A 24,167-nucleotide genomic window follows, 5' to 3' on the forward strand; every position below is an offset into this window, starting at 1 on the left:
TCAAGCGCCTCCTCTTAGCGGAGGCGGTCTTTTATGGATCGGTGACTGCGTACTTGGATGACGCGAGTCCTTCCGGCCTGTCCCAGGGTTTTCTGGGTAAGGTAGTTCATTGCCGATATTCGCGGTGTTAGCGTGATCGCGACAGCATCATAGCACACACTGGGATCCCCCTGATGGACTTACGAAATAGATGGTCCACGGACCTAGATAAAGAGCTAACTGACTAAGAATGGAGTACAATTTTAGAATACCCCAAACAAAAATCCACAGAATGTCAAATTTAAATTCATCCAGTACATGGTATTACACAGGGCATATCTCACTCCACATCGCCTGCAGCACATGTTTCCAGCTACACAACACCACTGCCCCATATGTAAATTAGAGGTAGCAGATCTGATCCATATACTGTGGCTGTGCCCTGTGATTGCTGATTATTGGTCCGATGGGGCGGGACTGGGCTGTCACAGAAGGAGTGGTGGGCACTCTCTTAAGTGCACATGACGGTTTGGCCGGCCATCTTGGGCCGGCCAGACAGTCATGCACAATTTGAATGTTCTCCACCGGGCTGTAATGCACAGCCTGGGTGGAGAACATGCACAGGCTCCCAGTCCCTGTTTGAGTGACGAATCACAATGCTGTTGTCATGGCGACAACAGCAGCGTCGTGTTGGGCTAAGGGAGCCTGAGAGATTCCTGCCTCCTGCTTCCTGTGTCAAGGACCGAGAGGTGGCGACTGGCCTGAAGGCAAGTTTATTTTTCTTTCCCCTCCTCTCGCCCCGCCACTCCCATTAAGCATCAGCCGCCACTGAGTGGAAGTATGGCATTTCCATGGTGAAAAACTTTGAGTTGACTTGGAGGGAGCTCATCAGTTGTTTGCCAAATGTGGGCAACTCGTGACACGCAGACTGAACATTTCTGCCAAGGTTTTATGGCATTCAATGTCTATGGTTTCCTAAATTAGCCCATAAAAGAGAATGTTCCTCGTTTTGTCCAATAGCCCTCATAAATGGGAAATAACACGGAGTATTCATAGAAATGTCAATGCAGATTGTTCTTTGATGCAGGAGGACTTTGGTGGAATGAGGAGGTGGAGAACCATTGGCCTCTATTTTGGTATTGAAAAGGTAACTTCAGAACACCTATCCTGAACTGCCCCAATTGCGTTACGAGGTATATAGTCATCAGCATTTGTCAGTGACAGGGACTGCCCGGGACTATGTCGGGAACACAGTCAGGGACTTGAGCAAGGACTGGGTAGAAATTGTACCGTGCACAGAAAGAGTAGTACAGCGCTGCCCAGGATCACAAAGGGAGTCAGAGGACAGAAAGGGATCCAAAGGGGAAGCCTGTACAGTGAACAAGATGCCTAAGACTCTGAGAGGAAGGGCACTCACGAGGTAATTTAGCATTCAGACTAACTACACCCAGGACGGACGTGCAAGACATATATTTAAAACAACATTAACAATAAAGGGAATGTGGGGTAAAGAACTCCGGAGCTCCACATGGTAAGACTGAAGCTCAGTAAGTTCCTCAGCGACAATTGCTGTTACAGATACTGACTGCAAATACCCACATATAGGATATGTATGCAAAGGCAGGGTATGTGGAGCTGATGAACCACAGAAAGGACTAGTGGGGGCAAATCACAAAAATTGACGGACTGGCATCATACACCACCAGGTGTCATGCTTCATCATCTGCCAGTCCTCGCCCTTTGTTTGATAGAGGGCGGGCATGCACCTGGAGACAGGGATGCACTTCTAAACTAAGTGGGGGCCCAAACAAAAAAAGGAGTGAGTGAATTTAAAAACCATCATAGTATACCTGAACGATTTTTTATTCTATGGGGTTACTATGTGGGATTAAAATATATAAGTGCGGTGAGTGGGGACCTTATCATCCCGTCGCCGCTGTGAATTAGTGATTGTTAAGAGGGGGTCAACATGTTTCTGCCCGTATTGTCCACTTGGGTACGTGGAATTCGTCAGGACCTTAGATATTGGGCTTCAATCTTACCACTGGGGGCGTAGGCCTATAGCCAGCTGCCACCTGTTTAGAGAAACCCTATTGGAAAAACCTATTTGCCCCATGGGAGGGGTAGGGGGGAAGTCCCTGTAGCCACATTAGTTCAAGGTGTACTCCCCGCTAGAAAACCTAGCGCTGCATGCGTCCAGCCTCCTCCCCGGTAGGGCAGATGATGAAGCATGACACCTGGTGGTGTGTGATGCCAGTCCGTCAATTTTTGTGATTTGCCCCCACTAGTTTGGGCATCTCTTATATACAACTAGGAACGGTCCTTTCTGTGGTCCATAGCTTTGGTTGGAGGCTGACCGATTTCTAGTGCCCTAACGCCTCTAGTTCCCTCCCCGGGCCAGACCCTGGGTGTAACTGTGGTTCTATGTGGAGCTGATACCTATGGTGATGTTATAAATGTAACTCAAAGGCAATACTCACAGTGAACAAGAAACACCACCTAGGTAGTTAGCTGTGCAGGCAGTGCTAATTCAGGAACAAGGGAAACTGCTGCAGCTCAGGAACAAGGAATACTAAGTCTCAGGAGTCAAGGTAGCACTGCAGGCAGTGCCTATATAGGAGATGGGAAACTGCTGCAGTTCAGGAACAAGGAATGCTAAGGCTCAGAATTCAAGGTAGTACTGCAAGGCAGTGCTAGTACAGGAACAAGGGAAACTGCTGCAGGTCAGGAACACGGAAAGCTAAGGCTCAGGAGTCAAGGTAGCACTGCAGGCAGTGCTAGTTCAGGAGAAAGGAAACTGCTGCAGTTCAGTAACAAGGAATAACTATTGCTCAGTAAACAAGGTAGCACTACAGGCAGTGCTAATTCAAGCACAAGGAGTAGCTATATCTCAGGACTTAAGGAACAAGGATTAACTATAGCTCAGGAATCAAGGAATGTCAAACAGCTCAGGCAACAAGGATCAGAGTCACCGGAATACAGCTACAATGACCAACACTGGACTGAAGGGAGCTGGGGCTTAAAAGAGCTCACAGTAATCACATGTACCAGATGTAAGCAGGCTAGCAGCAGCCAGACACAGGTGAGCTGAATCCCTCCACCCATCCTTGGCCTGCAGGGGTGGAGACGAAGCAGTGAGCAGGGAATTCTAGGTAGTGGAGTTCCAAACATGAGCAGGCTAACTTCAAGTATGAGCAGGCTGGCTTTCACAAAACCCGACATGGATTGGGGATGGATATCAATTCCCAAATAGTGTCCAAATGGCTGGACGTCAGGATATGCATGCAGTGGAGGGTCTGGAAGCTTATTAGAACACTGGAAAGTCCCACTATGCGACCCCCTGGTGGCAGGTACGAAAGCACAGGGAGCGAATAGTGACAGTCAGCAACTGACAAAATGAAATTGAATGAAATTCTCAGAACCAGTGAATGCTGTTATCCCAAGACAACCGGTAGCACCCTCTGCCAATGTAACAACACCAGAAAACAGTCCTGGCTGCCAACCACCACTTAAGCGCAAACTAGAAGTAGAAACGCAAGTGTGTGGCAGAATTATTAACAGGTCTGATACCAAGAGAACCTCCTGTGTCCACACCTTCACTGATGCCAAAAAGACACTTAAGGGTTGATGCAGCTTTATATTCTTTCCAAATTAATTTCAACACTGTTCTTGGACAATGGGCTACCTGATTATAGTCCTGAGAACTCCTGCAACAACAAAACTAAACCTTAGCAGTAAGCTGAGGTGTTCACAGGAACTGAGTAAAGCCTGGCTTGGTTTAATGATTAGGTGCCTGAAATGGATGCAACACAAAATGTATACTTGAAGGTATTATTGTGTCAGGTATATCCTATTTGGTTTACTGACTACTCTTAGGTGTGGGTCATCAAAAGATTTTTGAGAAGTCATCTCACCCTCAAGGTATCTAGGCATGCTTCATCATTTGACAACATCTCACATAGGGGTAAGAGCAGTGCTGCCCCGGTGGATCAACAAGGGAAAGCTAATTTATCCCTAGGAGTTCTTATAAATCTCAGATTAGTACAATACACTGGATCCTGTTTCTTTGGGGAGACAAAAGTAATTATAAAATATACCTAGAGATATACTCAAAATCTTTTTTATTAAACAAGCTCCTCTGGTATGTTTAAAAGCTTTAAAAGATGTGGTTGTAAGGTGAAATACAAATACAGGGGAAACAAGCAACCTAGGACCGGTTTCGGGTTCATAACCCTCATCAGCCAGGCTATCTTGAATCCAGTGGCAAAGTGAGCAAGAGACCCACGTCTGGGCATACCCTGCCAACTAAACAATAATGATGGATTAAACCCAGATCAGTTGATAGGGGTGAGTGCTTGCAATGTTCAACACTCCGTCCATCATCCCCGTTGGTTTTGCTTTGTTCAGCCTAAGTTGGCAGTGTATGCCCAGACCTGGTTCCCTTGCTCACTTTGCCCCTGGATTCAAGCTAGCCTGGCTTATGACGGCCGATTAGTCAGAAACCGGTCCCAGGATGATTGTTTCCGGTCCAGGGAAGACATGGCTTGGCAGTTCGGGCTGGACTGTTCCCATGAGGCACAGGGTCAGACTGATTTGCATATGGCCATGTCTGAACTGGGGTGGTGGAGTGAGCTAAAGAATGATGATGGATTAAACCCAGATCAGTTGACTGGGGGTGAGTGCTTGCAATGTTCAACACTCCGTCCATCATCCCCTTTGGTTTTGCTTTGTTGGTCTGGCCTTGGCAAGCTAGTGTGACGAATACACATTTGATTTTTTAATGCAAGCATATAACATGAAAAAGAAAAGAAAAGAAGCATGCCACTACATTTACATAATCACGATATGCTTTGAATAAAAATACAAATTTACAAAAAAATGATCATTACACGCAATTTAATAGAGCATTACATTTGTTTCAAGGCAGACAACAGGAATAGAAACCCTTCTTATCTCTCACGCACATCATAGAAATTTTAAATCAGGATTTCTTGGCACAAAAAGCCACCATTGTCTTTCAATTATTGTAACTTGGAAACATTAACCACTCAAAGATGAACACAAAAATAGAAAAGGCAAAGACTGGAAAGACCAAATTATTGTAAAAGAAAAGTATTGACCCACCAGCCTGCCACTAAAGTGCAGTTCATTTTAGGTGGATTTACACATGATGAGGCAAAATGCCTTAACTAAGAATGCAAGAGAGACAATTGCTGAAGTGAGCTGACCCACTAGCACATGCTGTGTATAAATACCATGGTTACCAGGAACGAAATGTAACTGGTAGAGGAACAGAACAATATATGCAGAGACTCGACTCAAAGGCCCTCTAGATGTGTATGTTTTATTTGTGTTTTTCTGATTGCGTGAGGTCAGGTTAACCAAAGCTGTCTGTAGGTCAGACCTAAAAAATAAATAAAGGCGGAGTTGCAAAGTTGCGTGAGAATTTTGTTTGTATTACTACTAGTAGCTATGCACATATCATTTTTTACCTTGTAACGTTGACATATATAAACCTGTTCACTGCCGTTTTGATACTGCAGGACTGCACCTGTGTTAAGTGTCTTTCAGTTACAGAAGAAGATGTATATAAATCTGCAGGGTGTATAGTGAAATTGAGCAGGCCCCTGCACAAATAAAAGTCGTCAAATATACAGAAGCTTGGAGGGTTAGAGTTCACCTCTCTACGACTGCTAGTGAATGATTTTGATGTTTAATATTAGAATACTGGACCTTTGTCCCCTAGGTAGACTTCTAGACTTCAGCTTTTTATGAGCTGCCCTAGACTGGTGTCCGGTATTTCTGTTACAAGTGAACAAGTTGACTGTTGAACCCAAACTCGTGAAATTATTTTCTCTCCTACATAGATGGAAATTTATAGATACACGAAAATTGTGATTCAGACAATATGTTACCGCACCTACCACCACAGTGGAAAAGATTTAAGGACAGATCATATGGTGCACAGAACTGGAAGTTCAACCTCCTTCAACTTCCAACAGAGAAAACTCAAAGATGCAAATTTATGTCCATGATACAAAGCTATGGAATATGACGGAATTGCGTATTTTTCTTGACTTTAGTTAACTTAAAAAAGATTGCACTCTGATCCATTCTCGCCCCGTAAAAAATAAAAGAATATGTCCTATATAAACTAACAAAGCTGTGAGTTTTAGGCCCTAGATCCACAAGGTTCAGGCCATTTACTTCTTTATAAGGTAAGCGATGGAGTGTGAGAAATGTTTAAATCCTGTCACTATGAAATGTAGATGTGCATTGGGTGCCGGGACTCCACGCCCCCAAAGTGATCTGTGGTATGAATTTTCAGTGGGTTTTGTGGGATATCTTTATGATGTAAAAGAGTAAGCAAATTAATGATCAAATGAGGGAGGAATAAAGATTGTGTTCATTCAGTGAGAAGACCTAGCTTTGAATGCACACGTTGGCCATGATGATGGTGTCTTAAGAAGCATGTCTACAGCAACAAAACTAGAAGCGGAGTGTGAATTTTACTGTAGATCGCTGAAAGCATTTGTCAGTGACAAAATCTTATTCAATGTAACACTGCCTTAATGTTCAAGATATCATTCTGCAATTTTGCTTGAAAACACTCAAACAAAAAAGGGTGTTTAGCCAGTCAATATTGTTCATCCGTATAGCTTCATCCGTATAGCTTCATCCTTGATTCTGGTGTAAAGGTCCTTGCTAAACGAATGGAGAAAATAACCTGCAACAATCTATGCCTTCTAATCCCACTGGCATTTTCATTGCACCCCATTCAATGTAGCATATGACCCAGAAATAGAGACATTAAGACACAGAATGTTAAGGGCTTACTTACTCCATGCAAATTTAACTTCCTGGGATCGCCTTTCAACACCACCTAACAGTGGAGAAAAACAAGCACACTTGAGGACTGGTTAACAAACGAGCAGCACAAAGCAAAATAAAATAAGACAATAAACAGGAGGACATGTTTCACCCAGGTACTCTTATTATGGTGCAGGGTAAACATTCGGTAATGATGCTGGACCACAAAGTATCTATGGAAGATCAAGTCAAAACTGTGACCCAAAGTATTATGTCTCGCTTTTCCGAGCCTCAATTGAATTATTGGGTTTATTCTAAGCAATCAGGAAGCTATTCGTGTTGGGGTCATAGTTCACTCCAGGCTAGACTATTGCAATGCCATGTACTTAAGCATGGCCAACAAATGTATCCCATTGCAAAAGGTTCCAACGGCTTCGATCGACTGGGTCTTTGGCTTACAAAAGCATAATCAAGTCACAGCTGTACTATACTGGATGCCAGTCAATGTTCGGATCCCGTTTAAATGTTTGAGCATCCTTCATTAAAGTAAATATGGTTTTCAAATACAGCTTTGTGAAAAGATCTCCTGCTACTTAACACCGAGAAGACTTTGCTCTTTCAATCTTGATTTCCTCCACCAAGACATGCTTAATTTATTTATTAGGCAGCAGCACCCTTGGATTATAGGGGTGAAGTCTTTGAACAGATTGCCAGCACATCTCTAACCTACACCTAACTTTACAAAATTCAGATTGGCTGTTAAAAAGGGTCTATTCTAGGACCTCCCTTTTGCCAGGCAAGCACTGTTTTGCAGAACAAAGCCAAGATACACTTGTGTTCTAGATCGGTGGTTCTTAACCTGTGGTCCGGGGACCCCTGAGGGTTCACAAAGCTTACTCGGCGGGTTCGCAACTGTTTAGGAAATTAAATGATATTAACAGATAAATTAAGTGTATATAAATAAACAAACAAATTTAAAACTGAAAATTGTTCTACGTTCTGCAAATGTGAAAGAATTTGAAATGTTATTAAAAATTAGGTTAATATTCTCAGATTGATTCGTGGGAGCACAGCCAGTGCATTAAACAGATTATAATATGGATTACTAAATTCAGAAAAGCTCTAACCTTTCCATTAAAATTGTAATTAATTTTATATTTGTTGGTGAATTAAATAAAATATGTATTCACCTGTGTATTTGTTTGAGGAATGTTTGTTTCTGTATTTTTTCTGTATTGTTTTGAGGTTGAAATCATTAACAATGCTTAGGCCGGGGGTTCCCGGCTTCCAGTAATGACTAAGTGGGATCCTCAGATCACAATAATGATTCAGTGGGGGTCCCTAGATTCCAGTAATGATTAAGTGGGGGTCCAGAGAAGTCAAAAGGTTAAGAACCACTATTGTAGAGCACTGAAAAAAGCCGCTATTCACTGAGCTGTTCCGCCAAGAAAGATTACAGATGTTCATCATTATTATTTATGTAGGTTAAATATAATTATTCCAAGCTATACTGCCAATGGAAATTGCAATTATAGAAATGTGCTAGTATGTTTTTTGGGGCAGTCCCTCGAAGTCTTACCTTTCACTGTTGGCGAAGGCACAATATTCTGTCTCAAACCGACTAGCTGTCAGTTTACAGAAGGTTAAGGACAAATATTGCTTTGACGGTGCCTCTGACAGGTATCAAGATGAGGAAGTCTGGTTTGTCCTTGTTAGTTGTGATCGTAAATGTAAGTTGCAACACTGTGGCCACAAAGAAATGTATCATGCATGAGTACTTCAATAAAAAGGTCCCATCCTGCAGAATGCACCAAGTCAGGTCAGAATGCATCTCTGAATTTGATATGCACCCCTTACCGTCAACTTCGGCTAAGTCAGAGCACAGTGGTGGTAGTAACCCAGCTTGAAAAGTTGCACTTGACACAACATGCCATAATCTTGTGCTATGTGTAAATGTAAATAGCCACAAAAAAGCTATTAGGTACTTTGCCAATCAAGGTTAAGTGAAAATAAACAAAAGATATGTCCAGTGCTGGCCCCAAAAACCTAAGTGGTAGATGAGCTACCATATTCACCATTGCACTACCAGTCCTTCCTAGATATTGCTTTCTAGACGTCTGTCTGATGGGCAGCGTTACTCTAGTCATTTTTCTAACAATGTCACACTCGGCATGCAGGTGCCAAAATCAATATTTTATAAAGACAATGAACTATTTGTTACCCAGAAAATGTTATCTAACTTCTTAATAATACAAAAGAGTAAAGTAAAACAGAAATCCTGATGAAAATAGTTCTTATAAATGAAATTGAGAGACTTATTTCTTCAACAATTATATAGAAGATATTCAGAATTCCTAAAATGGGATTAGTACATTCAAAAACGCTTTTTTACAGTCACAAACTCCGAATTCTTTTTACATCTGGCCCATAATTCCTAGAGGTCACATAAAGCATTAGAGGGATCTCATATGTGGTGTCGGTCCAAAGGTGCATTAGGTTGCAGTGCACTGCTCTATACTCCAGGTCAGATTAAGGGGTATTCTTACTCACACATACTACTACTGACTCTCATTCAGGGAGAAAGGATTAGAGAATGGCAGGCTCTTTGGTACAGGCATATAGTCAGGAGAGGATCTCTCCTGTTGTGCAGGGATCATACAGAAGACCCTGCAAGAGCTTCAGCAGCCTCTCAACCTCGATAAATTGAGAAATCCCTCCAGAGCAGGGAGAGATCTGCATAAATGTGTTCACAAGCACAATTTAGACTTATACAGGGCAAGGAGGCAACCATAGAAGGTGCATTCTGTAAGTGTCTGAATCGTCCTCTCATGGACAATCAGACATCGGATGGTATAAAGAATGCCGTCCAGTCGTTTTTTTTGCTCCACCTGGTGACTTGTTTCCTCATCTTGACCAGAAGGTGTAAGCTTTCTACTCCATCCCCACCAAATCTTCCACCTGTTACCTGTGAGACAAAATACATCTGTAGAGCATGTGGGGTTCCTCCACAAAGGAAACTCAATTTCCCTTCCTTGCCACATGTTTCGGGCAGTCTATAAAAAGGACTTCCTTGAGACACAAGCACATGCCAATTACATTAGCACCAGGATGCCAAGTCTGCCTTTGTGTTCCCTTGCAGCCCACCATTGTTCACAAGCAGGCTACCTGGCCAGAGAACAATGGAATGCAAATGGTCCTCTGATCTGTAAATGCAATGAAGCAAGCACGGCAGCGATGCAGGATTTAAGAGGAAAATTCAAAGACTACGCGCAGATGCCAGAAAAACATGCTTGGTTTCCTGACCAGCATTTTGCAGGGTTATATTTTTATGTAACCACCAACAATTTCTGGAGCAATTTGGTTTTAAAAACAAACCAGTTTAAACACAGGCAGATTCGGCATGGATGAATAAATCTAGCAAGATCTAGAGGAGTCAGAGACTTTTTCAGCCAACAATAAAATTAAAGAACTGGAAAAGGCAGGGATCCAAGATGGATCCTGACAAGCTCTGTTCTTTAGGACTCTAATCTAATCTAATCCAGATATTACTCTATTATCCAAAAGGGCAGGTATTCTTGACTTCAGAATATAGTTTATGTTACATCCTAACTCCGGCTCTGCCCTCTCTGATGGTGTTCCCAGAAAAAGTGCAAGGATTTTTAGATCCCAAGGCATAAATAGAGTTGGGGCATGTGCAGGAGCTAGTTGCATAGCATAAAAATCCTGATTTGTTAGTTGTCAATGCCTCCAGAAAACAGGTCAGCAGCGGCCCAAGTCTTGTTGCTAATCTAGGCTTGTCTTCATCCTAACAAGGACCATTGAATGTTAAATGGTCATCAGCCCAATTGTCCTTACTGTTTGTTTTGTAGGAATGTGTAGTTGATCCACGTAGGACCATTTTGTGTAACGCATGTGATCCGCAGAGATTTGGATTTCAGCTGGTACTAGTACTTTTGACACTTTGGTGTCTCCTAGCCATCTCCCTGGCATCAATGACTATTCTTACAAAAACAAGATACTGAAAAGGGACTTTGGAAACTGCACATACAAATTTGGAAATCCTGAACAGAGATAAAAGGCAATACAGCTCATCAGGTTGAGTGCTGATTGCAGTGTGAAACTTGAAGGTCTCCGGTATAAATCCTTGCAGGACAACTTGGTTATTCCTCCTCCTCCTAAGGTGAATAAAACAAGTATCTTTCAACTAGTATCATTAAATCTAACACTGGAGCTCAAACAATCAATTATGCTTCAAGCATGTTATGTAGAAAGTGGCACAGTAAAATTAAAGAAATTCCCCTTCTGTCAAATTTGAACTGAGAAATGCCATCCCATAAAACTCACAAATGACCTTAAAGTAAATGTCTGTAAGGCATGTACACTGCCACACCGCACACTGCCTAAAGGCATATAAAGGTGTCAACTCATATTGATCCTGGAACTGCAACAATATAACACCATTTACCAAGAATTGACAAAGCCAGCATGTCTTAGTTTTGATATTGTGTACTGACCTTTTGGCTATGCAAATATTGTTTTGTCCCCAAATGTCTGCCACACATGTGCATGAACATGCACACAAGCCCTCTTGTAATGGTCTTTCTTATGCTTTATGAAAAATTATTACAAGGTGGCCACCAAGCCCAAGTGAGTTAGCAGTACTAGTAGGTGAAGAACTATCTAAGTGTTTCAGCTGCAATATTGAAGTAATTCCACCCATTTGGCCAGATCCCAGATCAATATTCAAGCTTACCAGGCTTTCAAATATATTATCAGACTGCTGTAGTATCTCTCCTGGTTGATCAGGAGTGTACATTGGCTGAACCCTTGCAGGGTTAGTAAATAGCTTGGTTGACCCCTCAGACATCTCCCCACCCCTTACTTCCTGATCTGTTAATAAGCTCATAGGATTCAATGGCAATCTATCCAGCAGGAGTATCGTCTTCACGCTGTGAGCTTGACTGTACCCCAGCCAGAGTAGCTTCAACATTCATTGTTGCAGTGTCCTTAGTACCCGAAAGTACAGCCCCTATTAATCTAGTAGTGGGGCCAGTCCACGCAAAGTTAAAACCTGCCACGATAAACCAGTTGTTAGCAATGGGGGGCGTCATCATGAAATAGCTGACCCACTATTTACCCATACAAAAAGCAGTACTAAGCCTAAAGCCCCAAGATCTCATAAAAAGAAAGGTGACAAACAGGGTATCATGCGAGACAGTAGGATCAGCTCTGGTAAATGTGCCTCGATAAGCAGCCCTATTCGGAAATGGGTAACGGCAAAGGGGGAAGTCGAAAATCTGATTTCACAGCTTTCCGGCCCTGACCCAGCAATGATTACTAGTCTACAGCAAAGATCTCAAAATGCTGCTCAGGGGAAGACAATTCAGGATTCGATGGATCCTAATATAAGCGGGGTTTTGCCGCCTGGGACTGGTCACTCCACTTCTGCATCTTTAACTCTACCAGTGGCTATAGAAGAGCATGAATTAGCTGGTTTGGGCAGACCTCCTAAGGAATCTTCTTTTACAGTTATTCTTCGAGCATTGCAACTTCAGAGAGAAGAAGCACAAGAATACTATGCCCAGGCTAGGGCTAATAGTTCATTGATCAAACAGTCTCTCATGGAGGTAAAAAGCAAAGTGGCCACTCTCGCTGCAGACATTATAGAATTACAAAAGCGAGTAGCGTATACCGAGGACCATGTTACTAAATCAGTTAAAACCTCAGAGCCACAAGACATTCAGCTTAGGTTTATGCAAGGAAAGATTGAGGATCTTGAGAACCTGCAATGTCAAAATAATCTCCGTTTTTTGGGGGTTCCGGAAGGCAAAGAGGGTACGGACCCCAGGACATACATTGTTCAACTTTTTCAAAAAACTTTCCCAGACTTGGCTGATTGGGACAGACAAATTCAACGGGCACATAGGCTGCCACTGGTCTCTAACAAACCTGCAGGACGCTTCCCCAGACCTTTTCTTACCTACTTTGGTAACTTTTTATTACGACAAGCGGTTTCAATCAAAGCTCAACCCATATCGCCTATTTGTGCGGATTCTTTTTCCGTGTTTACCAGGTCGGACTTTTGCAAAAGTACAATGGATAGGCATTGGAGATTATGTCAGTTTATTGATCCTTTAAAGGCTGAAGGGCCACAGTTTTTTTACAGGAACCTGGTCGTTTAAAGATTATCAAAGGCGGTCTTACACAAGTCGCTCATACAGAAAAGGACTCCCAAGAGAGTCTGGCCAGGTGGTGACAGGGGGCCTTTAAATAAGTGAACTGCTACTTCTGCGCAAATTGGACTACTTTCTCTGTATTGTATTAGTTCCTCTTTTTCTTATTTTTGACTAGGTTAATGGCTGGGCTAGCCTCTGTGTGTGACATCTCTTCAAGGCTGTCTGTTGTGACAGCATTCAGGGGGATGATTCCTTTTCTTAGATACGTGGTGGGTGGTGGGTGGGGTGGTGGTGGGTTGGGGTGGATAGTGGGTAAAAGCTAGGGGGCCACGATATGGATACGGCAATGTATCAGGGAGGTGCGACAGTTTGTAGAAGCTTTAATATTCAGTGCAGATAGCACTTATAAAGGTTATACTAAGGCAACAAAGCGTATTGAAGTGGAATTTATGCTTTATGAGAGTTTTTCTTTTATACTATGGGGGTAATTAAATGCTTATGCTGGAATGTTTCTGGGTTAAACGCTGGTCGCAAAAGTCAATTGGTACTTGAAAAAGTTCAAAATGTTTCGACCTCATTTGATATTCCTGACGGAAATCCATCTGGCGTATAAGGATCGGGCATTGCTCAATCAGCTCGGATTCCAAACTGTTGTGTGTTCGTCTCAGGGGGTATCGATCAGGGGTGTTGCTATTTTAGCTAGCAAAGAACTCATGTACAAAGCTTACCAAGCGGACTTAAGTTCACTATACTGCAAAAAACAATGTAAATAATGAAATGTTTTTTTCCCTCTGTTTTTTAATCTGTTTTATACTTTTATGATGGTTTCTTTTTTACATCGAATAAAGTTATTCAAACAAACAAAGCTTACCAAGTTTTAGCAGATCCTAAAGGGAGATGGGCTATAGCCCAACTCGAAATTGCTGGTATTAAATATGTCTTAGTGGTAGTCTATGGGCCAAACGTTGATGAACCTGAGATGTTTAACTCTCTAATGTTAACTATATTGGAATTACAAGGGGTATTAATCGTTACCGGCGACTTTAACTGTGTTATGAACCAATCCATAGACTCTACTACTCAGCGAATAAATACAAGAATGCCAAAAGTACGGGCATCTATTCTAGAGTTGGCACGTCTACATAATCTTAAAGATGCATGGAGAGTTCTAAACCAAAATTTCCTAGGGTTTACATACTATTCACACCCACATAAGCAGTATTCAAGGATAGACCTGGTGGGTTAATAATACTTTACTCCAAACAACTATGATAGACATATGTCCTAAAATCACCTCAGACCATAAACCTATCTTGTTAACATTTGAACTACAACCGACAAGTAAATTAAGGCGTTATTTATCTTTCCCACGCTATCTGCTAACTGATAATGATTATATTGTACGTATGGGAAATTGCTGTCGGAATTTATTCAGCTTAATATTAACACTTCATCATGTATGGTTTGGGATTCAATGAAAGCATTCATAAAGGGTATTACACAATGTTAGAACCGGGGTCACCGATTCCGACACGGTAGCTTTGACGCGAGGCAGGAAGGCACCCGAAGGCAATGTATGAAGCAGTTGTGCAGCACATACTCACACGGACTCAGTAATGCGCACACAATGAAGAGACACCACACCAGGCTGATTTGTAAAACACGACCCTTTATCTCCTCCAGGTCATGGCAAATAAATTCATTTCAGTAATAGGGCCGATAATCTCATGGCAACAGTAAATTACTTGCAGTAAATAGAGCAGGTAATCTCAGGGCAACAGTAAACCCATTGCAGTAAATAGAGCAGATAATCTCAGGGCAACAGTAAACTCATTGCAGTAAGTAGAGCAGATAATCTCAGGGCAACAGTAAATTCATTCAAGTACAAAACATGCGTAAATTCAGTCAAGTGCACCAGGGCCTGAAAACTGCAGGCCGGAAAGAGGCAGTGGCAATAACCATTCCAGGAACAAGTATCACTGTAGGTAGGGGGTCGCAGGTTGAAACGTAGGCCTAAGTGCATTCCGGTACATTCAAGTAACTAGGACTTTATGGCAGGTACACATTGAGCCTGGGAAACATTATTTAGGCCCCAGTCATGAAATGCAACACTCGGCGTGGAGGGCTTCAACCCCAGTGACATTCCTCAAGCAGGGGGGATCATACCAGCATCGTTCTTTCCACGTGGGTGGTGTCACATTCGGCAGTGGATCACCAGGCCGAGGGCAATACAGGCAGAGGTTCAGTCAGGAGGGGCTGTTCCCACCCTCCACAGCGGTCGCGTGTGATGGAGGACTCTGGTTGTATGCTCCGGCTCCCCCCAGCTTCCCCACACTCACCGCTCCGTTTTTTAGGTCGGGGAAGGTAGGCCCCACAGCAGCGCCGGTCCCACAGGATGAAGGCCGCCCCCTCACCAGTCAGCCCACTTCGACCCTCGGGGCCGGGACTGGTGAAGGTGGCCTCTCTCTCCACTGGCAATCTCTCTGAAGGCCCGGTCGGGGTCGGTCCGGGCGCCGCTCTCCACAACGCTGCCCTCGGCGAGGCCCGGCCGGGCTCCGGTCTCCTCCAGCGGCTCACGGCGCAGCAGCCAATAGGAGCGCGGCATCCCGGGGGCGCGGCCTATGACGCTGCCGGCGCCCCGGTTGTGACGCAACGCGCGCACTTTGCAGCTTCGGCCTGCGCTGCCGCCACGGCAGCCCTCCCCAGGCTACGGAGGCCGCAGAGGCGGAACGGACCACCAGATCTTCTTTGGGGGCAGCCCCGGGGGCCGCGGCAATGACTTCGGCCACAGCGCTTCTCGGGACAACACGCCTGGCAGTCCCAGCACCACCCTCAGGTACCCGGAAAGCGGCGGTGATCTTGGGCAGCCCGTGCTCTATTTCTCAGCGCCGTGAAGGCACAACACGAGCGTGCTAGCTCAGCGCTCACCAGGGGGCAAATTCGGTCAGTCTAGCGCGTGGATGGCACAGCGCTCGTGGAAGGGAACTACTGGTGGCGATCAAGCGCTTGGGTGTCACAGCATGCAGGGGTACTTCCAAAACAATTAATACTGTAACCCTAACAAAGAATGATGATGAAAAATGGAATAATCTGTGGAATCTAAAGAAGAAAATGATACGCACAGAATTGCATTCAGACTTTATAATTGAATATTGTAAAAAAGGTATAATTCCCAAAGGTTTGCAAATTAGAAATGAACCTGGCCTTTTTGTTAAGAATGAAAAATTTAAGGAGAATTGGACTCTAATAGCCAATCGTTGTAGTCGCGATTGGATGCTGTTGATAATAGAGACAGCACAGGAAATAATTATAATAGAGAGGGAAGAAATAGATACTTTAGAAAAACAACTAAAGGATAGTATAGCGTTGGAAGAAGCCAAGCGTAAATTGGAGGAAATACAGGAAGACATTACAGGATATAGGGAATACCTTATTAATAAAAAGTCCAATGAACTGAGAAAAGATATTGTTAAATTTAGTGCGGAGTTGGTATATCCCTACTTACAAAAAGATTACTATGATCAACCAATTCAAACTGGCTATGTCCCGAGAAATAATCAGTTTAATCGGAACAAATATTTTAAGAAAAATGTAACATTTTCAGATACCTCATATAACAGTTTAGACTCTGAGGGTGAAAGAAATACAGAAACAAGAACTAGAAATGATCCCATAGAGGAGGTGGCAGGAAACAGTAGGGATTACCCTGTTTTTTTAGGACAACAGCGGAGACATCCCTAAACCTTCAGGACAAGAGGGAGGGGTCGATCAGGGAACCAACCAAGAGAAACTGGATTAAGGAGACCCTACATGAGAACACGCAGCCAAAAAGATTGGGATTAAATTTTGATTCCCTTAAAGCACCTATCATTAACATTTCAGCGACGGTACTTACTGTTGATGAAATTTCAGTTTAGAAAAGGGACTAGGATTTGCACCAAGTGCACAAGTTTGCAAATATTCAATTGAAAAGGATGTACATGATTTATTTAGGAAAATTAGAATAAAAAAATTCTTTGAGGGAAAAGAGTCAATACAAACTAATAATAATAAATCAGGCATGAAACCTCTCTCTACTTGGACTCCGGCCAGTGATTTGGTAGGTCTATAAGTTGATTTATTTGAGGAAGTAGTCTCTAAAGGCCTAGAAGAAATGTTAGAACAAAACTGTTGGACTCAAAAAAACTTTAACCAATATTCAAAATAGTGCTCTCAAGAATCTTCAGAAATGTGATTCTATCACAGTCAAACCTGGTGACAAGGGCGGCAGTATTGTCGTTCTTGATACATCAGACTACGATAGGAGAATACAAGCCTTGTTAGATGTTCCATGTCACTATAGAAGATCTAATTTAGATGAATGGAATAAACTGAAAGGGAAGGTTAATAACCTTCTCCGTTTAGCAAAGGAAGATGGAGTTATCTGCGAAGATGAATATAGATTTCTATACAATGATCATCCACTTGTACCAGCTATGTATGGGCTCCCAAAGGTACATCAAAATATCACTGATCCACCCATGAGACCTATTGTGTCAGGTATTGACTCAATCACTGAACCTTTGAGTAAATATGTTGACCAATTTATCCGACCTTTAGTCAAGAAGTTACCATCATATATAAAGGACACCACAGATATGATCGCGAAGGTGGAAGGCCTTAGATTCAATAAAGAAAAAGAGTGGTTGGTATGTTTAGATATTGAGTCATTATATACAAACATACCCCAACAAGACACAGTTGAAATGATTAGGGACATCTTTAGTCAAGGGGATAAAGATCTTTCATCCTTGGAGGAGTTCATTGTGGATTGCATTGAAATCATTCTTATGAACAACATTTTTCTGTTTAAGAGTGATTATTATTGCCAAATTAAAGGTACCAGTATGGAAGCCACATGTGCTCCCAGTCTGGCTTGCCTATATGTAGGTAAATTTGAGGATAGACATATTTATAATGAGATCAGTCCTTATTTTGAAAACATCAAGCAGTGGTCTAGGTTCATAGATGATGTGTTTTTCATCTGGCAGGGAAATGAAACGGACCTGATATCCTTTTTGGAATGGCTTAATTGTGGTGATAGTAATTTGAAGTTCACAGCGAATAAAAGTCAGGACTCTGTAGATTTTTTAGATATCACAATAAAAGCACAAGATGATATATTATCAGTTGAGCTTTATACTAAACCATCTGATAGGAACACTCTGTTACATCACACAAGTATCATCCAAAATGTCATAAGGATAGTATCCCTTTTAGTCAATTCTTACGTATTAGACGTAATTGCAGTAATAGAAAAGATTTTGAATTTCATGCTTCCTTTTTACAACAAAAGTTACTGCAACGGGGATATCCCAAAAGGCTGCTAAAGGAAGCCTATAAGAGAGCAAAATATTATAACCGCGACAGTCTCTTTGAGACCCAAGATAAGTCTAACACTGTAGAACAGGGAATTGTGATGGTCACTAACTTCAATGAATTGAGCAATAAATTGAAGAATTTGATAAATAAAAATTGGTCCCTTTTAAACAAACCAGGAACCACACCTCTATGTAAACCTATATTTGCATTTAGAAGGAATAAGACTATACGCAACCATCTAGTAAAAACTTTTAGGGAACCCAAGCCAAGTATGCAAATCAGTGTTCAAGATGGAATGAAACTGAAAGGTAATTTTCCGTGTAGTACCTGTACACACTGTAAGACGAAAATCAAAAAATCAAAAGTGGAACTAAATGGTATTTCACATTGCATGAACGACATGGTTAACTGTCGTACTAAAAATGTCATTTATCTTATTATTTGTCCTTGCCAGAAGGGCTACATAGGTGAGACCAGCAGAGAAATGCGTCTGCGCCTCACAGAACATAGATCAGCATTAAAGAATAGCAAGAAAAATGCTCCTTTGGTTGACTACTGGTTAGAGATGAACCATAAGGAAGAAGATTTGAAATGGTTCATCCTGGAAAAAATGAAAGTTTCCTTACGTGGAGGAGACATAGATAAGAAAAGAAAACAACGAGAGCAATTTTTTATGTCTAAATTTAAAACTTACCATCAAGGCTTAAATAATAGGGAAGAGTGGGAATGACTGGTTAGGTAACTGAAAAGAGCTAACAGATATATATAGATAATAGGCATGTGTATCCATTTTTGTGAAGTACTCTGTGTAATCCATCCTTTGGGTTCATATTGATATGATGCCTCATACATAGTAGCCCGTTAAATACTAATAATTCACTTACATTAACTAATTTATTCACTATGCCTTGTCCATCTAATTGGTGCATAGTGAAGGGATGTTCCCCCTGTACGAGTGCCCCTCTTTAATTAAGAAATTTGAGGGTTATAAATTAGAATACTAGTGGATTATCTTCTTCCGTTTTTCCTTCACCTGGGTAAAAATGTTTTAAAATACATTAGAATGAGGGTAGTTTGCCCATTTGTGTTAAATGAAGAGAGGGAATGTTGTAGGAATTTAATGATATTTGGGTGATTATTGTTAGAATTTTTTTTAATAAAATTCAAGACATATAAGAGCTGTCTTAATTGAGATCAGTTCTATTCTACATCTCCGTAAGAATTGTAATCGAGTGTGACCTTGAATACCCATGGTGTCCATGCTGTTCGCACTGGAAATCTACAGCGGCTCTTGTAGAATTGAATGGCTCGAATGACCGAAATGGCCGTATGATACGGTGTCACGTTAATTTAATTTAAATGGGTGCGACAATATATAATTAATAGCATCAATAATGTGTGGATTAGATTTTGTATCTGTTCCAGACATTATTGATGTGGTCTATGCTTTGCGCATTAGAAGTTCTCAATAACGTTTAGAGTGTTTATCCACTCCGAACTACTAAAATGGCCGCTTGTGACGTCGTCACATTAGTTTACGTTATGATTACAATATTTAACTGCGGGAAACATGGCGACTGAGCCCTTGATGCACCGAACCCCGGCATATGAGACAACATATACTTTAAACGGTAAGGAGAATTGATGGAATGCCGTAGGTTTATACTTATTGCAGTAGGCATTGGTACTGTTCCGACTGGTTTCGGTGGGGTTTTAAAACGGGCGTTTCCTCGTATATATATCTCTTGAGAGTAGAGGAGAAACATTGTACCAACCCTTTGGAAACAACGGTGTTTGTTTTGACATTAGCAGAGCTGGGGTTGTCTTTTATACAATTTTGCGGCTTATATTATTAAAAAGGTTGCGTTTAATGCCGATATGTAAACTAATGCGTTATAATTAAATCGGGTATGAAGATGGCACGTTCTCCTCGGACGCATTTAGTTTCAGTAACAGTTTGAGACTATAGTGTTTAAATAAATTGGACTTCGGGTTAGAGTTTTGAGCCCCCTTGTGGATACTTGGGCTAACTAGGTCCTTTTCAGTTAGACTAATAACCTAAAGAATAACATTCTAATTTCTATATAGATATGTGCTCTGGACATATATATTTTTATAATTGTGTCCTTCGGTTTGTATTGTAGGAGCAAACCTCAGATTAAATATTGAAAATCTGAAATCTCCAACGATTGATAAAAAATGCCGGAAGTCACCTTTTAATTAATTAAGAAAAGGTCGCCAATACCGTAAAGGAAAAGGAAAAACTATTGTAGTCAACTCAAAGTTTTCGGTGAGTTATTTCTGATTAAGATAAAGAATCAATGAATAGGTGGAGTGTTTCTCTTTTGTGCACATTAAGTATAATGCATATATTTTCTTTGAATTAATAGGGCAAATGAAGGCAATACCCTTCGTCTATTTAAATACTGAATCCTACAACAGTAGAGAGATTCGAGTGATATATTACGCTCTATCACAGGTGAGTCCATTAATTTAAATAAGTCAATTGAACAAAGTGTTCTAATAATACATTATTGACTCTGGTCTATCAATTCCTTTCTATATTATTTGATAAAATAGGATAAAGGAAAGTAATATTATTCGGTTGCAAAAAGTTTCAAATATAAAAGGAAGAAAGAAAGGAAATAAAAGGAAGTCGTATATACCTATGTAAGTACATGAAAGGTCAATAATATATATATATATAAAATAATAAAAAAATAGGTTGTCGTATAGATTAGGTGTCTGATGTAATAATTGTATACTAGAATTTTGTGCGATTATTTGTCTAAAAATTTAGTTTAATCGCTTTACTTCGTATATCCTAATTGGGTTTTGGTTACACTTACTTCAATTTGGGCCTATCTGCAATAGGCATGTTGGTGTGTCCTAATTAGTGCACCATCACGTTTGGTTAGGGAGTTTAATTAATTGAATTCCTTGCATACTTATTAGTTATGTAAATTATTCTGAACCAAAGAAAGTGTTCCCTTCTCAGCACACGTTTATGCCTAATTATATGTATTTTTATTACCATTTTTAGATTTTTAAATTTGATATAGTGAGCAGTCCATGTTTTTATGTTGTGGTCCTGAAGAAGGTGTTATTAAATACAAAGTACACCGAAACGCGTCGACAAGAGGATACAGTTAAACTGTTTTTAACCTATTATGTTTTATTATTGTTATGTTTTGAATTTTTGAATTGTTGAATTAATTCTATTATTCACGACTTTTTTAATTCACTGTACAAAGATAATATTGATATTACAAATAAAAGTCTGTTTTGTATACAATCGGAAATTAGGATGTATTATGTGTAATGTTCCTAGAATACAATAGTGTTAAAATTTTGAAATAGGCATAATAAATCCAATTTATTATTAATTGTTTTGGACTTTGTGATGTCTGAATAGGATATTTTGTTTTTTGGGTTCATTATCATTTCTCTTTGGTTCAGAGTATAATTTGCACAAACCCCTCAATTGGTGTTTTTTGATCAATACAAAAGGGAAATCTTTATTTGTGATATGGCACAGCAGCAGTTCATACAAGTCCTGGGCTGCGGCAGTGATCTGGGGGCAACTAGCACTTGGCAGCACAGGCAGATTACTTCCACATAGCGCAGGAGGCGCAGTTCTAGCAATAAAGCGCTAGGTGGGCACAGTTCTGACAGTAGAGCGCTAGGTAGGCACAGCGCTTTACCTGTTGATCCCCCCAACAGCAGCAGCTCTCACAGGGTCCCCAGCGCTGGGAGAGGATGGCAGGTTCCAGGTTCACAGCACTAGTTGTTAGCAGGACTTAGTTACAGGTTCTTTGAGTGCAGTATCTTGGGGGACAGGTAGGGGTTGGATTGGCAGGCATAAGAGGCAGGATGGTTCCCTGCAGCACACTGGAGTTGGTCTCCTGGGTTTCTCCCTCACTGGGCAAGGTCAGCAGGCTGGCAGAGTCCCTCAGCTATCTTGGGTAGAGCAGGGCCTAAGCTCAGTCAGTCTCAGTAGTGTAGGTTGCCCCCTAGGCCCAACGGCCTATACTCCGGCAGAGGTTCCCCCAGGTCCAGTGGTGCTCCAACTAACTAGTTAGGTTTCCTTCCTTTCCTCTTAAACCCCTAGGTCAGGTGACCCTCCTGAAAGGCGGCAAAGCATAACTCCTCCCTGGCCTGGAAGGTTCCAGGAGCTTCTACATGTCTGTCTATGTATATTAACTGAAGAGGTTTCTAAGTACTTAGCGAAAGCTGCCCGACAAACTCTACCAGAAGAAGATAATGCCCAACTTAGTGCAGAGATCTCGCCAGAGGAGATTCTGGTTGCTTTGTCTTCAATTTCTGCTGGTAAGGCCAGCATGGTTTCATAGCAGGCCGAGACACCTCAGCGCATATTAATACTGCTATTATGGCATTTGACTTGGCTAAACAATCCGGTAGAAATCTGGGATTGATACTATTAGACGCAGAAAAATCCTTCGACAGTGTGGTATGGGGCTGTCTGTGACCTATTCTCCCCACCTTTGGAATGAAGGGCCGATTTCTCACGTCGGTAAAAGCACTTTATCATACTACACAGGCTAAATTGAGTTACGTGGGCTCTCAATCTGTGCTTTTTCGCATCAACAGGTATACCCTCCAGGGATGTTCTCTTTCCCCACTACTATTTGCCCTGTATCTTGAACCTTTTATTCGAGTTTTACTTACCAACGAAAATATTCTGCCACTATGCCCGGGACCTAATAAATTAAAAATTAATGCCGATGCAGATGATATTGCCATTTTTACGACGGCTTCGAATAAAACCTTGGGAATATTTGGACCCTTCTCTGGATATAAACTAAACCCTAACAAAACTCAGGTTCTACTTAATTCTAGCCCAGATAACCCTGTGATAGACACTTGCTCTAAAGTTACGTATTTAGGTAAACCTAAACTATGAAGTGCTACTTTGTAATGTTACTAAAAAGTAAAAACATTGGCATAAATTACTCATAAGCTTAGTTGTCATGTGTAACATTAAGATGATAATTCTGCCAAAATGTATATATTTATTTCGTTCAATTCCTTTGAGGGTAACTAATTCTTTTTTCAAAAAATTGGATGGGGTAATAAGTAGTTTTATATGGGGATATACACGGGCACGCCGAGCTCTTAAACTATTAAAATATCCACTTAGCCAAGGCGGTCTCCAGCTTCCTGATTTTAAATTATATTAATGGGCCTCATTCGTGAACAGGTTACATAGCCTCCTTTCTAATAATTGCCAGGATTTTAACCACAAACTGTTGTTAGGACAAGAGTGACGCATGTTTTTATCAAATCCACGACCCAAATTACTTCAAGAGAGTACGTTTTAAGACTCTTAGGGGATTAGTTACTTTATGGCAGGAAATTATTGCTAAATACTCTTTACCGTTATACCATAATACATTTCCCCTTTGGGATAATCCATCCTTTCCAGATATTTTTCATGATGGAGTGTCTAAACAGTGGGCTAAACTTGGCATTGACAATCTTGGGGATCTCTATGATTTTAACGGTTTTCGAACTTTTCAAAACTTGCAAGATACTTTTTTAATCCCACATCAACACTACTATAAATATCTGCAACATGGGGATTATTTCTGAAGCAAAACCAAAGGGGATAATGGACGGAGTTTTGAACATTGCAAGCACTCACCCCCAGTCAACTGATCTGGGTTTAATCCATTATCATTCTTTAGCTCACTCCATCACCCCAGTTCAGACATGGCCATATGCAAATCAGTCTGACCCTGTGCCTCATGGGAACAGTCCAGCCCGAACTGCCAAGCCAGATTATTTCTGGAGAGCACAGGGCCTTAAATTGATGGAGCC

General features: G+C 41.4%; 1 protein-coding gene across 1 annotated transcript in view; it reads right to left on the reverse strand.

The window, feature by feature from the left end:
- The window catches only part of RNF122 (ring finger protein 122), a 186,200-nt gene that overhangs the window by 43,758 nt on the left and 118,275 nt on the right, over positions 1-24,167 (reverse strand). Inside the window, exon 4 of the mRNA XM_085634483.1 lies at positions 6,821-6,862. Coding sequence (XP_085490609.1) covers positions 6,821-6,862 — 42 coding nt within the window. The remainder of the gene's footprint in view (positions 1-6,820; positions 6,863-24,167) is intronic.

The sequence above is a fragment of the Triturus cristatus genome, chromosome 11 (genome assembly GCF_964204655.1).
Source record: "Triturus cristatus chromosome 11, aTriCri1.1, whole genome shotgun sequence".
Classification (NCBI taxonomy): Eukaryota; Metazoa; Chordata; class Amphibia; order Caudata; family Salamandridae; genus Triturus; species Triturus cristatus.